Source organism: Schistocerca cancellata, chromosome 4, assembly GCF_023864275.1.
Source record: "Schistocerca cancellata isolate TAMUIC-IGC-003103 chromosome 4, iqSchCanc2.1, whole genome shotgun sequence".
NCBI lineage: Eukaryota > Metazoa > Arthropoda > Insecta > Orthoptera > Acrididae > Schistocerca > Schistocerca cancellata.
The window spans coordinates 525821092-525838165 of record NC_064629.1 but is presented as its reverse complement, the minus strand read 5'-3'; the positions used below and the strand labels follow the sequence as shown (position 1 = coordinate 525838165).

The 17074-nt window shown below is 41.3% G+C and overlaps 1 protein-coding gene across 4 annotated transcripts in view; it reads right to left on the bottom strand.

Moving 5' to 3' along the window:
- Positions 1-5312: 5312 nt before the first annotated feature.
- The window catches only part of LOC126183418 (elongation of very long chain fatty acids protein AAEL008004-like), a 319750-nt gene continuing 307988 nt past the window's right edge, over positions 5313-17074 (bottom strand). For all 4 annotated transcript variants that reach the window (XM_049925368.1, XM_049925369.1, XM_049925366.1 and 1 more), the window contains exons 9-10: positions 16226-16417; positions 5313-7532 (exon numbers count right to left, since the gene is read on the bottom strand). In XM_049925368.1, coding sequence (XP_049781325.1) covers positions 16244-16417 — 174 coding nt within the window. In that variant the 3' untranslated portion in view covers positions 5313-7532; positions 16226-16243. The remainder of the gene's footprint in view (positions 7533-16225; positions 16418-17074) is intronic.

The window sequence follows — 17074 nt, the reverse complement described above, 5'->3', positions numbered from 1 at the left end:
CGGGATTAGCCGAGCGGTTTAGGGCGCTGCAGTCATGGACTGTGCGGCTGGTTCCGGCGGAGGTTCGAGTCCTCCCTAGGGCATGGGTGTGTGTGTTTGTCCTTAGGATAATTTAGGTTAAGTAGTGTGTAGGCTTAGGGACTGATGACCTTAGCAGTTAAGTCCCATACTGTTTCACACACTTTTTTTTTTTTACGTGAATAACAGATCCAGCAGTGACATTCCAGCCATTCTAGAGTTGCCCAAGTCGACTTCTGGTGACGTGACGGTGAAATGGAAACGCTAAGGAACAACCACAGCTAAACCAAGACTAGACATATCACATGCACTGATAGCACAGTGGCCATCGGGCATTAGGGAAGGTAGCTGTAAAAAATCGCATGAAATCAGTGGAACGAATGACTCGTGACTTCTTAAGTGCTACCAGTAGTCTTGCTAGCACAATGATTGTGCATAGGGAGTTAAAAAGATTGGGGTACAAAGGTCGAGCAGCTGCTCATAAATCACACATTTCTAAGACAATGCTAAACAACTCTCGAGGTGATGTAAAAAGCTACGCCACTGAACAGTGGATGACCTGAAACGAGGGATTTCAGTTCGGTGTAAGGGACTGGGTTTGGCGAAAGCATGGAGAATGTTACCTGCCATCATGTGTAGTGCCAACAGTGAAGTACAGAGGTGGTGGTGTTACGATATGGAGGTGTATTTCGTGCTCAGGGTGTGATTACCTTAAAAAAAAAGAAAAACTAAACGCGGAAGAATGTGGATATATTTTGCAGCATTATGTACTGGTTACGGTGGAGGAAACTAGGAGACGATGATTGAATCGGTACGACAATGCTCACTGTCATAAGAGGCGTGTTTTTTAAGTAAGTATCGTTTTGAAATTAAAAAATACGTGCTAAGATATCTCAATAATTATATTTTTAAATGGAAGCCTGTACCTTAATCTACTTTTCTACATAATTTCCGTCAATATTAAGGCACTTGTCATAACGTTGTACCAGTTTTTGAATACCCTTCTCATAGAAGTCTGCCGCCTGACTTGTTAACCACTGCATCACCACTGTTTTGACTTCGTCATCGTCTTGAAGACGCTGACTGCCCAGGTGTTTCTTCAAGATGAAACATGGGAGGCCTACGTCACACCAGAATCAAAGCAACAGTCCATGGAATGGCGGCATTCAGATTCATCCAGAAAAGTGAAGTTTAAGCAAACAATTTCTGCCAGGAAAATCATGTGCACAGTTTTTTGGCACAGAAAAGGAGTACTGCTTGTGGAATTTCTGCCTCGTAATGAGACAATCGATGCAGCAGCTTATTGTAAGACATTGCACAATCTGCGCCGTTCAGTTCAGAACAAAAGACGTGGCAAGTTGAGCAAGGGCATCGTTTTGCTGCAAGACAATGTCCGTCCGCATGTGGGGAATCAGACCAAAGATCTCACCACATCTTTTCGATGGGAAACTCTAGATCATCCTCCGTACAGCCCCGATCTTGCGTCTAGTGACTACCATCTATTCCTGCACTTGAAGAAACACCTAGCCGGTCAGCGTCTTCATGACGAAGTCAAAAAAGTGGTGATGCAGAGGTTAACAAGTCAGGCGGCAGACTTATGTAAGGAGGGTATTCATTCAAAAACTGGTACAACGTTATGACAAGTGCCTCAATATTGACGGGAATTATGCAGAAAACTAGATTAAGGTACAGGCTTTCATGTAAAAATAAAATTATTGAGATATCTTAGCACGTCTGTTTTTTAATTTCAAAACGGTACTTACTTAATAAACACGCCTCGTAAATCAGCATCCATGAGGCAATGGTCTGCGCACAATAACATTCCTGAAATGAACTGGCCTGGCCAGGGTCGCGCTCGGAACCCAATCGAACATCTTTGGGAGGAGTCAGAACGTCGGCTTCCTTCTAGACCTGGCGTCTAACATCAGTACCTTCCCTGGTTTCTGTTCTTGAGGAAGGCTGGACTGCCATTCCTCCACAGAGATTGAGATACAACATTGAAAGTGTCCCCAGCAGAGCTAAAGCTGTCATAAGGACGAAGGGTGGACGCACCTCATTTTGATGTCCAGTAATAGGTGTCCGGATACTTTTGATCAGATAGTGTGTGTGGTCGATTAATCTTAATCACTCTCAACGAAACTTTCCAGACACCTAATAGTTACAGCTGGTACCAGTGACCGATCGCCGATTGTGTAATCAAACGGTAATGCGTCTTTACGTATGTTTACGGACATTAAATTAGGATTATTTAAGTTTGCTTAACACCAAAACTGGGAACTAAACAGCTGTAGAAGAATTATTCTATCTCATAAGTAAAATTACACAGAATGGTGTAAGAAAGGAAGATTGGAGAATGAGATAAGTACAGGAGAAGGAAGCTTTCCTCAATAAAAATAGTTCTACTGATATCAGATATTGAAATGCAACTAAGGGAGAAGTTCCTGTACTTGTACGCCTAGAACATTCATACGTCGAAAAAAGTTTTTCGTCACCCTCGTTCCCAGAACTCCTGAAGATAGACGTTGATTGTGGGTATTGTATCACAGACACAGTCCCTTTGACTGTTCAGAGATGTCACTAAACCCGCCCAAAGATGTAAACAACCATGCATGAGCAGCGCCCATAAGACGGAGGGGGTCCGACAGCCTATCATTTCCAGTCATTTCACTAGGAAGAAGGTACACGGCTCGTGTTGTCTGTAGTTCAACCACGCCTAGACGATCAATACTGGTGTTCGATCGCGTCCGTATTGTTACTTTGTGCCAGGAAGGGCTATCAACAAGGGAAGTATCCAGGCGTCTCGGAGTGAATCAAAGCGATGTTGTTCGGACATGGAGGAGATACAGAGAGACAGGAACTGCCGATGACATGCCTCGCTCAGGCCGCCCAAGGGATACTACTGCATTGGATGACCGCTACTTTTGGATTATGGCTCGGAGGAACCCTCACAGCAAAGCCACGATGTTGAATAATGCTTTTCGTGTAGCCACAGGACGTCTTGTTACGACTCACACTGTGCGCAATAGGCTGCATGATGCGGAACTTCACTCCCGACGTCCATGGCGAGGTCCATCTTTGCTACCACGACACCATGCAGCGCGGTACAGACGGGCCCAACAACTTGCTGAATGGACCGCTCAGTATTGGCATCACGTTCTCTTCACCGATGAGTGTCGCATATGCCTTCAACCAGACAATCGTCGGAGACGTGTTTGGAGGCAACACGGTCAGACTGAACTCCTTAGATACACTGTCCAACGAGTGCAGCAAGATGGAGGTTCCCTGCTGTTTTGGGATGGAATTATGCGGGGAAGACGTAAGTTGCTGGTGGTCATGGAAAGCGCCGTAACGGCTGTACGATACGTGAATGCCATCTTCCGACCGATAGTGCAACCATTTCGGTAGCATATTCGCGCCCCCATCGTGCTCATCTTGTGAATGACTTCTTTCAGGATAACGACATCGCTCGACTAGAGTGGCCAGCATGTTCTACAGACATGAACCCTATCGACCATGCCTAGGATAGATTGAAAAGGGCTGTTTATGGACAACGTGACCCACCAACCACTCTGAGGGATCTACGCCGAATCGCCGTTGAAGATTGGGACAATTTGGACCAACAATGCCTTGATGAACTTGTGGATAGTATGCGACGACGAACACAGGCATGCATTAATGCAAAAGGACGTGCTACTGGGTATTAGAGGTACCGGTGTGTTCAGCAGTCTCGACCACCACCTCTGAAGGTCTCGCTGTATGGTGGTACAACAGGCAATGTGTGGTTTTCATGAGCAATAAAAAGGGCGGAAATGATGTTTGTGTTGATGTCTCTTCTAATTTTCTGTACAGGTTCCGGAACTCTCGGAACCGAGTGATGCAAAACTTTTTTTGATGTCTGTATATGGAATTTTATAGTCTTTATCCTTTAATTTTGATCAAAATGAAGTTTGCCAGTTCGATGAGATTTATTTTTATAAATTTCTTATAATCCAAGTAATTGTAGGCCTTTCCTGATTAAAAAAAACAATAGTGAAAAAACTAAACTGCACTAAGGAAGGTAATCAAACGAAACTTTTACACACTTGTTTATGTATTTGTTCAGTGGAACCGTGTGACAAAAAACAGGTCTCAAAACGTACATGTAACATAATATCCTCTAAGCAAGGTAACTAGTTCAGTTATTTAAAAGTTCAGTGGTATGAGAAAAATCATGAAGCATTTAATATCGTCTTCTCAGCAAGTGTGTCTTATCAGAAACAAAGTTATTATGCGAAATAAGAACTCCCTTTTACTGCCCTTTTCTAAGCCATTAACGGATGTCCCTAACTTCATTAATGGCAATTGTTTTCTACAGTTTAAGTTATCACACTTGTTTCTGTTGGTATGTGTGCCGTCACAAACTTACCTCTATAACCCACAGAAATAATTTTTTTCTCTTTCTAATGGCTAAAGAATTTTTTTGTAAAATTGATCGCTTATACCGAATGGTCTGCACATACGAGTATAGCTTAAATATATCAACTTACCTTCAGGTAATCAAGTCTTCAAATTTATCCACATTAGCAGAAAGTTTCCAAGAAATCTACAAACATGTTTTTTCACCTGCAATCAAGGTGGCTTTGTGACCATTTCAAGTGTAATGCAGGTACTTGTGGCATCCATCACTAATGACAACAGTATGCAATAACACGCTGCAGCAGGGCTGTAAGTTGAAGGTTAACTGGAGCTATGATATTTAAGAACAAAAGCTTGAGCGCGCTATTGTCACGAAATTTTACCTAAGTCACAATGTTTCCCAGTTTTCGGTAAGGAAAAGTGCCTACTATGTCTTCAGAGAAGCCAGCATGCGTTTTTTCTGCTTTGTTACATGAGTCAGAGTGTAGTGCAAGTAATGTAATTAGATTTCGTAAGGAAAAGATGTAACACAGGACGTATACGAATGAGCAATAGGGATGACATTAGAAGCGAAGGAAATAAAAGTAGCTTTAAGATGTGTTAAAGTAATGAAAAATTTTGAAATTCGTTTGTAATATGCATCATAAAGTCGCATCTTTAAATTAACAGAGAAAAAGCTTGTACAACATCTATGTGACTACTCTTCAATTCACACTTAGTGCCTGCGAGAGTGTTCATCGAACCACTTTGGTGGCTACCGAAACATTGCTTCGTTTTTATACCGACAAAGACCTCCACAGTTTCTTAAACGGCGCTTACGATTTAGAATATACGTTTGATGTTCAGGAGTAATAGACATTCGTTTTTTATAATAATTTTAATACAAAATTTTATGAGGTTTGTTTATAATATTTTCGAAATATTACAATTGTTATATACAAATACTTCGATTCATAAATAAAAAATACATAATATATATTTAGCACACACTGATTAGCCAGTTTTAATACATGTATTCAACAAAAATGCAATGGTTCATCAAATTTAAGTGATGAAGTGACTGCTCCTTCTGTAATTTATGTAAAAATACTGATATTAATATCACTTTAAATGATTATAAGGCATCAACATGCCTGATACCAGAAGGATATTGCACATATTGTACAATGATAATAGTATTTTAGCCAGTTCTAGCACCATGAACCACTTACATCCTTTTTTTGTGCCAGAAAGAACATAACATTTGTTGTTCATCTTTGGCATTACACACTTTTAACACTCATTCTATTAAATGACTATTTACATACTGAAAATAAGTTTCAGTAACTACGCATAAATTAGCTGCAGCAGTGTTTCAGTGTTCCCATACGGTGAAGTCTCACAATAACGTGCTAAATTTCAAAATGGCGTGACTTCAACTGATATGAATGTACAGAATTGCCTATTATATAATGATGTTTGTCCTGTAGACTATAATGAGTTGCTGATTGAGTTCGCTACTGGATTGAAGTCTTATATAAGGAGCAGAATTCTTCTGTGCACAAAATACATAGTTTTTATCTCACTCTACATATCAAAATATTTAAAGTAATTAGCATGGCAGTAAATGTCACGAGGCATACTGAGCACACAGAAATGTACTTCAAATGTTTCCAAACACCGTATTTAATTTTTAACTGTTGCATTATGAAACCGGTCCTGTGAGTGAAATTTACCATAATGCGAGAAACCTAATAGCGCCAAAATTGTATTTTCCTGAATGCGCTCTTAATATTTCTGTTACCTAGTGGATCTTCTAGTAGCAGCTCTTAATGAAAAGGTGCTTTAATCGAATGAAATCGTTATTAATGTGAGAATTTATTAATACACACAATACTGATTTCAAATAGTTCTGTATAAACCAAACTGTGGCAGATCTGACTACAAAAATTTCTAAATTCTTTACCTCAATATTCTGATCAATATCTATTTTAAAAACTTGAAGGTATTTGTGTTTTGGACAGATACTTAAGTGGATAAATAGTATATTCAGTCATAGCTCCTACAGCAAAATACAGAAAATAAAAGTAAGCCATATTCAGTCTGTAGACATAAATCACATGTAAACTAGTTGACACACATTAAATGGATAAAGTGACGAATTGTATCCTTTACAAGGGACGTGAATATTCCAGATTTCCACGTTAAATACTGTTTACGATAATCACTGTTGATTATGTGGACAGCTAACAAGTACGGCACGATTTCATTCAGAATTCCATTGCTGAACATTCTCTTTATGCACAATGTACTTGTGCTTGACAAAATGGAAGCCGATGCTGCCGTATCCAAAATACGTTGTTCTGATATGGTTTTTTGGTTGCCCTCCTTTTGAATCGGCACATATTTTCTTTTCCATATTTTTTAACGATTACTCACAAGGAAAGATCTTATTTTACATAATACTTATCGTAAATAATTACATTATATTATTTATCGTAAAATAGTTAAATCACCAGCAATTAAATTTAATGACTGTTGCGTGTTCATGCAGTTAAAATAACCAGTCTTATCTTCACAAAAAGAAAAATTTAGATACTCGTGACTGTCTTAGTTACAGAAATTCAATTAAAGCAAAACAAAAATAATAAAACAAAATTTTAAAAACTTGTGAACTCCTGTAGAACATAAATGTATACGTTTCATTATCGTAGCGCTCAACACAGATTTTCACCCCAAGTCCTATGTCTGTCCGATTGTGAATATTCGACTGCAGCACAGGTCACTGACAACAATTATCGTGTGGTTACCACCGTTAAGTGGAACACTATTTAGTAAAACACTGCTTACAGCTTCTTTAAAGTACTACACAAACGGTGCACCAATTGACGCAAAAGGCACAGTTCATGTAAATACATATGAGCTCGTGGTTTCTTTGAGAAACCCATGTAACGTTAAAAGTTTGTAACAGTCGCCACTGCGGCCAAGTGTTTTATGCTTCTGCTACGTACTTGTAAATTTGTTGCCTGAGTGAAATGGAGATGAAATATGTGAATGATAAATATTTTGCATACACACATCTACTGAAGTTTCATAATGAACTCGAGAATTAGGAATTTCCGTCTTGGAGCCAGAGTGATCTGAAACAGAAACAGATATAACGTATTTTATTGCCAAGTGTCCATGAAACATACACTGTACATCACATAAAACTCTGAAAGAAGTTAAATAGCTAGTTATGTATAGCTTCTGGCAATTATGGCTCTGAGCACTATGGGACTTAACATCTATGGTCATCAGTCCCCTAGAACTTAGAACTACTTAAACGTAACTAACCTAAGGACATGACACAACACCCAGTCATCACGAGGCAGAGAAAATCCCTGACCACGCCGGGAATCGAACCCGGGAACCCGGGCGCGGGGAGCGAGATGGCAGTTATGTGTATAGAGCAGTTTCACTAGGGGTGCAAATAGTAGGCAGGCTGAATGCTACATACAGGGTGAACCACACCGTCAATGAACAGAGATTGTGCACGGACTAGCCGTCCTCTAGCTACCAAAGAAGCAGTTTCAGAAGCTATACATCAAGAACCCCAGTAGAATAACCATTATGCATTCTTCACAGACAATCTGCCTGAAGCACTAGAAGATAGTCCATTTAATGTTCGACAGAGGCTGTATTTCCAACATGATGGTGCACGTGGTGCATCCGCTTACTTTGGAAGAAACGTGCGACGATAGTTACGCAGAGCCTTTTCCGGGAAATGGATCGGTCGTGGAGGTTCTGTTTCATCGCCTCCGCGTTCGCCTGACCTAAGTCTTTTAGGGACACATCAAGGACCATGTCCGTTCTACTCCGCCGGTGAATGTGGGAGAACTTCCTTGTTGCCTTGTAGCGATATAGATGCAGCCATGCTGAGAAGAGTTCACAGACGCATGATCCAACGGATCGCAAAATGTTAGGAGATGCACGGAGTTCGCAGTGAGTATCTGATCTGAAGACTATGTATGTTTTGCGAAAAATATATTGTCACTCATTGTGCATTTACCACCTGTGGACGCAGACCGAGCAGGACTCGAGCAGCGGCAGTTAGTCAGGCTGACGGCGCCAAAGTCTTGCTTGTGCTGTGCGTAAAAATTCATAACTAACATTGTGCCTCCTGGTCTCTGTTGATAGCCATGTAGACTGTATAAGGAACGGTTTCTGCAGTGTCGTACTACGTAGTTTTCGAATTGTGAATTGTCTGTGGTCCACAGTACCGTTTTGTATTTTTCTGCTCTGTGTTGATTTCGATGCCGCGCTTTCGTCTGCTACCTGTATATTTTTTAGCCCACATCTCGCGCTCTACATAGTTTTGGCATTGAGAATTTCGGTGATAGCGATGTTTTCGATGCCCTAGAAAAAGAAATCGTCGATTAAAATTCGGATGAGAAAGCTGATGATATCGATATTGGTCCAGATTTCTGTATGTCTGAATATTCTGGTAGATAATAAATAAAATAAAATAATGTAGTGAAGCGTTTGAAATACTGCATTGTCTAAATGAACATTCGTAGAACAACACTGACAGGAAAAGTATAAAAAAAATCGCACCCAACATGTGTCTGCAAAGCGTGTGCCGTTGTCAATAAGAGCCAAAAGGAACAAAAAAAGTGCGAAAAGAAACATCCAGATGGTGTCTAAATTGTGCTGTAGCTCTGTGTACCTGAATGCTTCAAAACATAGTATATTCAGGCACATTAAATGTAATAAAGGTGTGTACATGTTTGTCTTCGGAATAAAAACATGATAATTAAAACATTTCGTACGTTACCTAATTTTAATATTTCCAATCAGATTTTTAAGATTAGATTAAATAAGTTTCATCATTTAAAATGAAACATCATACACAATTTTCTGTATGTCCATGTTTTCACAGGTGTTTGTGGGACCTCGGCTGTTCAGTAGAAAATGTCAAATCAAACACCTTTCGGCCGTCTAAATTTCCAGCTTTTTATTTTATTGGACTATCAGTTTCAAAAATATATTACACCATCTTCAGGGCCCCTGACCGACGCGTAGGAAGACTCCTTCATTTCGTACAGTCAAAATAGAGGCCAGCATTCAAAGACTGGTACTCACAGATGGTCTACGGATACGTCTTTGAATGCTGGCCCCTGTTTTGACTAGACCAACGGTGGGAATCTTCCTACGCGTAGATCAGATGGCCTGAAGATGGCGTAATATATCGCCGAAACTGATAGCCTAATAAAATAGCACTTTGAAAATTTAGACGAATGAAAGGTGTTGGATTTGACATTCACACACTCAATTACTCCGTTCACAGTTACAAAGCAATGATTTTCGAAAAAAGAAAATCAGTCCAGATGCTCCATACAGAGTGACTCAGGCCAGTCCCGAATGTGTTAAAATATTATAACTGGCCGCTCGTACTGAATATAATTACTATGTTTAACATTTCCACAATGATAAGTTTTGTAGTTATTTCCGTCCTATGACAGGTAATTTATTTTTGTCTCGTTATTATTCTCCATAAATATTTATGACATGTCTGGCCATTACGTGTTATATTGAGCGTCCAAAAAACTGTAGTTGTAGGATACGTTTCATTTAAGAAACAGTGCATGGCGCGGAATAGAGTACTCTGGCGTAAAACTCTATCCATTGCACTAACTTTCTTCTTAGGGCCTCCTTCCACCCCTTTGGTCCCACAGTACGCTCGCCATACAGATCGCCCAGTCGGTTTTAGCTTGTAGTTCTTAATGATAGTTTCCTCACGTAATTTGTCCTGAAGCATTTTACAGACTTCCTAAGTAAGTTTTCTTAAAACTAAAATCTCGTCTTGGTAGAAGATGAGCTTCTTAAAAAACAAAGAAAAAAATATTTTCATTTAAACGACTGGGACTTTTCGTGAAAAATAAAGAAATCTCCATTTGGAAAACTAATGAGCGCTATCATGTGAGCAAAAGAATATTTAACATATTACTTTGGAAGATAAGAAGAAAGAAGACTCTCTACGAAAGGCCGAAAGCAATTTTTCTTAAAAAAAAAAACCACACATTGGGAAAAACACAAAGCGCAAAGACTCATCAGTACTAGTAGACGTTTTCTTGAGTAAAAGCAATTTGACTCTTCTCGAATAGTATACAGTTACTTGTACGGGAAACCCCCCAAGAGACATTTCTAGAAAACTGCAGAAAAATTCTTTATATTTCGGTTGCCAACTTTAATAACCAGTTTCAAAACGATGGAGCACAACAATCAGTCGTCTGTCACAGTTCATTCGAGACTGAATGAACTGTGACAGAAGCCCGAAAACAAGGGACTGACATACGAGGACATTATTGAAACTATGAAATAATGCACTGATAATGGCTAGGCACTAGCCGAAATCTAGATTTGCTTTAATAAAACTTGAACGGAAAGGGTGGCTGACTGCTGTGCTCCATCATTTTGAAAGTCGTATCACAGTCGTTGAGTGCATCCACATTCCTAACGGAAGGTAACTTGATTAATAACCAGTGTTGCTGAATTAAATAGTCCTTAATGTCCGCGTATCTGGTGTTGAGTCATGAGTGCGTAAGTGGCTCGTAGCTGTTCTGTATTGCAGTCTGATTCGGTTCCCGTCTGGTCGTAGTGTATCTTCTAGTGGTATTTCTGGAGGTGCCGTGCAGGTGACAAGGGCCAATCTTTTACGGACTAATGACCACGCTTTGTTTTGATCGATGAACGTGAAGCGGTTTTCTAGGGTATCTCATAGATCAGATGACACTTATTGCAATATGGGTCTGGTGTCGCTCCGATTCCACATAGGTTCTTTCCAAGTTGATCTTATGCTATGCGGCCAGTACACGGGCATACTGCCTGTGCTTTGTTATTAATAGGACTGCTGTTAGGCGAAGGCAAAGAAGTACGCTGTTCAGGTTGTCGGGACTTTCCAGACCACATCACGTGAAGTTCTATGTATGGTCTCGGGAATCTACCCTATAGACTGCACGATCAGGTATGGGAAGACTGACCAAGATAATTGTCATAACGGGGTTAGATATAAGAGATAAACACCACTTAAAGAGGTGGCGGTCAGATAACTGGCAACAGGAATAGGATAGCAGGAGATAAGGGCACGATATTTTATACGTTATTCCCCAAAATCAGCGAACGGTTAGGAATAAGACATATCGACCCAAGCAGAGGCGTAATCCACTTCCTGACAACATAGCCCTTACCCAGTGCTTTTACACTGCTTGAATCTCAGTGAAGGGAAGAATCCACTTGTGGGGAGAGAGGATCCTCGAGAATGTTGTCGTACACTGCACGTTTCTCATAAAGACAAGACGACTAGAACAAACATACGAGGACTTGCACAACGGGATTATAGATGAAGCAACATGGACATAAATCGATAGTATGGTAGACTCGATCTCAAAGGCCTTGTACCTTCAGTACATAACAGAACGACGAAATAGGCCTGACATTACACCCAGGGCACAGCAGTAAAATAAGATGGCGAAAGTGATCCAAGCAACAATACAGACGATGATGACAAATTCCGTGATCAGTTCACCTAGTACGCAAACCGTGACAGGTTATTGTGCCGCATCGAAAAGCACAGGTGAAGGAGCTCTTGAAAAGAGAGAATATTGGATGAATCGATTGGCCTGCACGTTACCCCGACTTAAATCCCATGGAGAACGTGTGGTATGTGTTGGGAGACGTTCTATAGTACGTCCACATGCACCAACGACCATACAGCAGTCATCAACCACGCTAGTGGAGGAATGGAACGCCATATCACAAGAACTCCTTACCAACCATGTGGCTAGCATAGGAGCGCGTCGCACAGCAAGCACTGACGTCTGTTTATTAAGAATCATGTCTAGGGGACCATCATGAATCGCGGTGACTTCAGAATAATTATCGTCTTCGAATAAAAGTGACCTTTCTATTCGTCTCATTGCATATTTCTTTTGGTTATCCTCTGTGCTATTCGATGAGGTGACAAAAGTCCTAGGATAGCGATATGCACATATACAGATGCCGGTAGTATTGCGTGCACAAATATAAAAGGCCAGTGCATTGACGGGCACGATGGGAATTAGCAGACGGTGAACACAGAATGGTAGTTGGGGCTAGACTCATGGGACATTCCATTTCGGAAATTGTTAGGGAATTCAATATTCCGAGATCCACAGTGTCAAGAGTGTGCTGAGAATACCAAATTTCAGGCGTTACCTCTCACCATGAAGAACGCAGTGGCCGATGACCTTCACTTAACGACCGAGACCACTGGCGTTTGTGTAGATTTGTCAGTGCTAACAGATAAGTAACACTGCGTGAAATAACTGCAGACATCAATGTGGGACATACGACGAGCAGACGACCGACTCAAGTGCCTTTGCTGACAGCACGACGTCGCCTTCAGCGTCCGTCCTGAGCTCCTGACCATATGTATTGGACACTAGACGACCGGGAAACCGTGGCCTGGTCAGATGAGTCCCGATTTCAGTTGGTGGGAGCGGATGTTAGGGTTCGAGTGTGACGCAGACCTCACGAATCCATAGACCCGAATTGTCACCAAAGCACCGTGCAAGTTGGTGGTAGGTCCATAATGGTGTGGGCTCTGTTTATTTGGAATGGACTGGGTCCTCTGGTCCAGCTGAACCGATCATTGACTGGAACTGGTAATGTTCGGCTATTTGGACACCATTTGCAGCCATTCATGGACTTCATCCTCCCTAACAACGATTCTTGTCACTGGGCCACAACTGTTCGCGATTGGTTTGCAGAACATTCTGGACAGGTCGAGCGAATGATTTGTCCCCCTACATCGCTCAACGTGAATCCCGTCGAATATTTATGAGCCGGCCGAAGTGGCCGAGCGGTTCTAGGCGCTACAGTCTGGAACCGCGCGACCGCTACGGTCGCAGGTTCGAATCTTGCCTCGGGCATGGATGTGTGTGATGTCCTTAGGTTAGTTAGGTTTAAGTAGTTCTAAGTTCTAGGGGACTGATGACCTCAGCAGTTAAGTCCCATAGCGCTCAGAGCCATTTTAATATTTATGGGACATAGTCGAGATGTCAGTTTGTGCACAAAATCCTGCACCGTCAACAATTTCGCAATTATGGACGGTATTAGAGGCAGCATGATTCAATATTTATACAGGGGGCTTCCAACGACTAATTGACTCCATGCCACGGCGAATTGCTGCACTACGCCGAGCAAAGGAGGTCCAACACGATATTACGAAATATCCCCTGACTTTTGTCACCTCAGTATACGATAAGAGTGCGGTGCCCCATTAGACGCGCCGGCCAGAGTGGCCTCTAGGCGCTACAGTCTGGAACCGCACGACCGCTACGGTCGCAGGTTCGAATCCTGCCTCGGGCATAGATGTGTGTGTTGTCCTTAGGTTAGTTAGGTTTAAGTAGTTCTAAGTTCTAGGGGACTGATGACCTCAGCAGTTAAGTCTCATAGTGCTCAGAACTATTTGAACCCCATTAGACGCGACATGTTTCACAAGGTTGACTCGCATGGATCCATCCCCGTTAGGAACGTTAAAGTGAGCATTCGTGGTCCACTGCTTCTGTCGAACTTGAAACACTTTACCATAGTTTAATGCGCCAATTGAATCTTCTCATCTAGAATATCAGATGGTTAAGTTGTACACGCGATCAGCGCGTACACCCAATCTCGAGCCAGATACAGTCTTTACTCATCTCTCCCAACGAGTTCTTAAAATCTACCCATTTGCATTATACATTACTGTTTGACGGAATTCATCTTTACAAATACCCATTTTCAAGAAATCAAATTACAATCCTGATACATCGATACCAATAGTCGTCACAAACCAGTCATCTATCTCACAAGGTCTTGGGTTAGTACTACCAAATAGAAACCCAAACCTCAACGTATTCCTTCGCATGGAGGATGATTAGCTGAAGCGCGTTACTTATGAGTTGTCTTCAGTCACCTCACTAGTGTCACCTGTCGTTCCATTGGCTGCCAGTGATGGCGTTCAGCACAAACAACAGCACGCGACCTGGTGTGCACAGCGCTGCTGCGTTCGTGATGGCCTCTACAGGTCGATCGACTAACTAGGCTGCACATTTACACTCGACTGAATGGAAATGCTAGTGTTATAAGTGATTAAAGTGTTGCCCAAATGCTTTTCTTTGACACCCATTTTCTAGCGAAAATATGCGTGGCATGAAATTTAGTTATAGACATTTTTGTACCGTATGCAACGAAAAGCACTGCGACGTCCGAGAGCGGCAATTTTGGTTCACGCTGTGTATGTATTGCTATGTTAAATTTACGAGCAGTGATCTACAGGCCTTGATGTATATGTATACACTACCTGATCAAAAGTATCTGGACACCAATGTGTAAGGTGGAATTGACCTATATGACACGAGAGACAGACTCGCCAGCATAAATGGATGCGGGGATTATTGTGCTGCCAGTAGAGATGCAGTAACAACAGATTATATCCGTCAGGAGAGATCAGTGACTTCAAATGTAGACTAGTCATTGGATGTAACCTACGTAACAATGCGTCGCGGAGATCTCAACCCTTCTATAGCTACCAAAGTCTATAGTTGGTGGCTGGTGGCGTGATTGTGAAGCAAAAACGCTAAGGAACAGCCTCAGTTTAATCAAGACCAGGCAGACTCATGTGCTGATGGAAAGGGACCATCGAGCATTGTTGAGAGTTGCTGAAAAAAAAACCCATGAAATCAGCCAAAGAAATCACTCGTTGAGTTCCAAAACGCTAGCAGCACTCCAAATAGCACAATGACTACGCGTATGGAGTACAATTGTCGAGCAGTTCCTCATAATGCCGTATTTCTGTGGTCAATGCTAAGCGACACTTGAGGTAGTGTAAGGAACGACGTGACCGGAGAGTGGATGATTGGAAATGAATGATTTGGAGCTATGAATCAAGTTGTACCCTCTGACATTCCATCCGGCGAATGCCTCGATAACTTTACTTGTTATTATGTGTAATGCCAATCTGAAGTACGGAGGAGGTGGTTTTATAAGCTGGAGGTGGTTTTCTTGATTAGAGCGTGGTCCCATATTGCGCTTTAGCAAATGCTATGGTCCCATATTGCGCTTTAGCAAATGCTAAACTTGGAAGGGTATGAACACTTTTAAAGCTTTCTTTACTGCGCACAGTAGAGGAACAGTACGGGGAGGATGATAGTTTTTATCAGCATTACAATTCACCCCGTCACAAAACATCATCTATAAGACAAGGGTTTATGGAAGCTAACGTTCCCCAAATGGACTGGTCTGTCCAGAGCCCTGACCTGAACGCAGTGGAATACGTTTGGGATGAATTAGAACGTCGACATCGCGCCAGATTCCAGTGTACACCATCAGTACCTTCTCTGGTTTCTGCTCTTGACGAAGAATGGGCTGCCATTCCTCCACATACATTGAGACACTACATTGAAAGTGTCCCTGCACAGTTGTTCTAGCCGTAATAAAGGCGAATGGTAGGCGCACCACCTGTTGATGTCTACTGATAGGTGTCCCGTTACTTTTGATCAGATAGCTTATATATTTTGCGCAAGCGTATCATTCAAGCTTGTTTAATTCATAAGCCAGTAAAACAGACGAAATAGATTCGTTTTGAGTCAAATGTCTGCTTTCTAATGGAGGCAATAAAAGTGTTAGTATACATACATGTCGCTTTCAGTGAACATTTAGCTTCACGATAGTGGAATACGTAGGTGAACAGTCTTATTGTAACTTATTTCCTGAATTCATGATATTTCACAATCGTTAACCACAAAAATTGGAGTTGCATCAGTACACTCACCTCAGAGATGCTGCTGATTCACTCAGCTTTCTTCACTGTTTGAGTCTTCTTGTACGCTTGCATGTAGAAGTCGTAGAATAGACCGAAGAAAATGGCGGAGTGGACAAGGAGGAAAGCAGCTATCAGTTTCGGATAGCCGCAGTCAATGAAAAGAACTTGCGCTGAATGTATAAACACAAGGGTGAACTGGGCCTGTAAGAGAAAACAGAAGTAAGGAAACTGTTTAACGCACCGAATAAAACCTGGAGGTCAGTCCATTCAGTGATCGTCACTCCATAACCTTAGATTCATACAGTATTTATTATCTCCTTGTATTTACTTTGTTAGTAAGGAAAAGACTATCATTAGCTTCATATGATTTACTGTTTAGCATAGCCTTGCGTGTGCATTTCGTACTGCAGTCTATGCTAGGCGAGAGATTTTTTTAAAGTTAGAGCAAAGTTTTTATGTACACTTAGTTTTTAATACACAGGACTCCGAGAAAAACTGCGAAAAACTTGCGAATGTATTTGCTAACGACTGTCAGATTATGATATTCCTGTCGAAATTGTTAGATAATTTTATAGAAACTTTTTCTAGAACGATACGCTTTTCCAACAAAATTGCATTTCAAGACACTTGGAAATCTTGTTTGGAAGCACAGATGAATGTATCCAGTGTTATTCTCCTTTCAACAGAAGGAGTAAAAATTTAACTGGAACCAACGTTTCTTAGGAATATTGAATAAAATAATTTATTGTCATAAAAGACAAGTGTGACAGTAATACTAAAATGAAATTTTTGTCTTGGTAATTCGTGTGTTGCTCTGTTGCGTGAACACACAGTTACGATTGTCCAGCAGACGAGTAA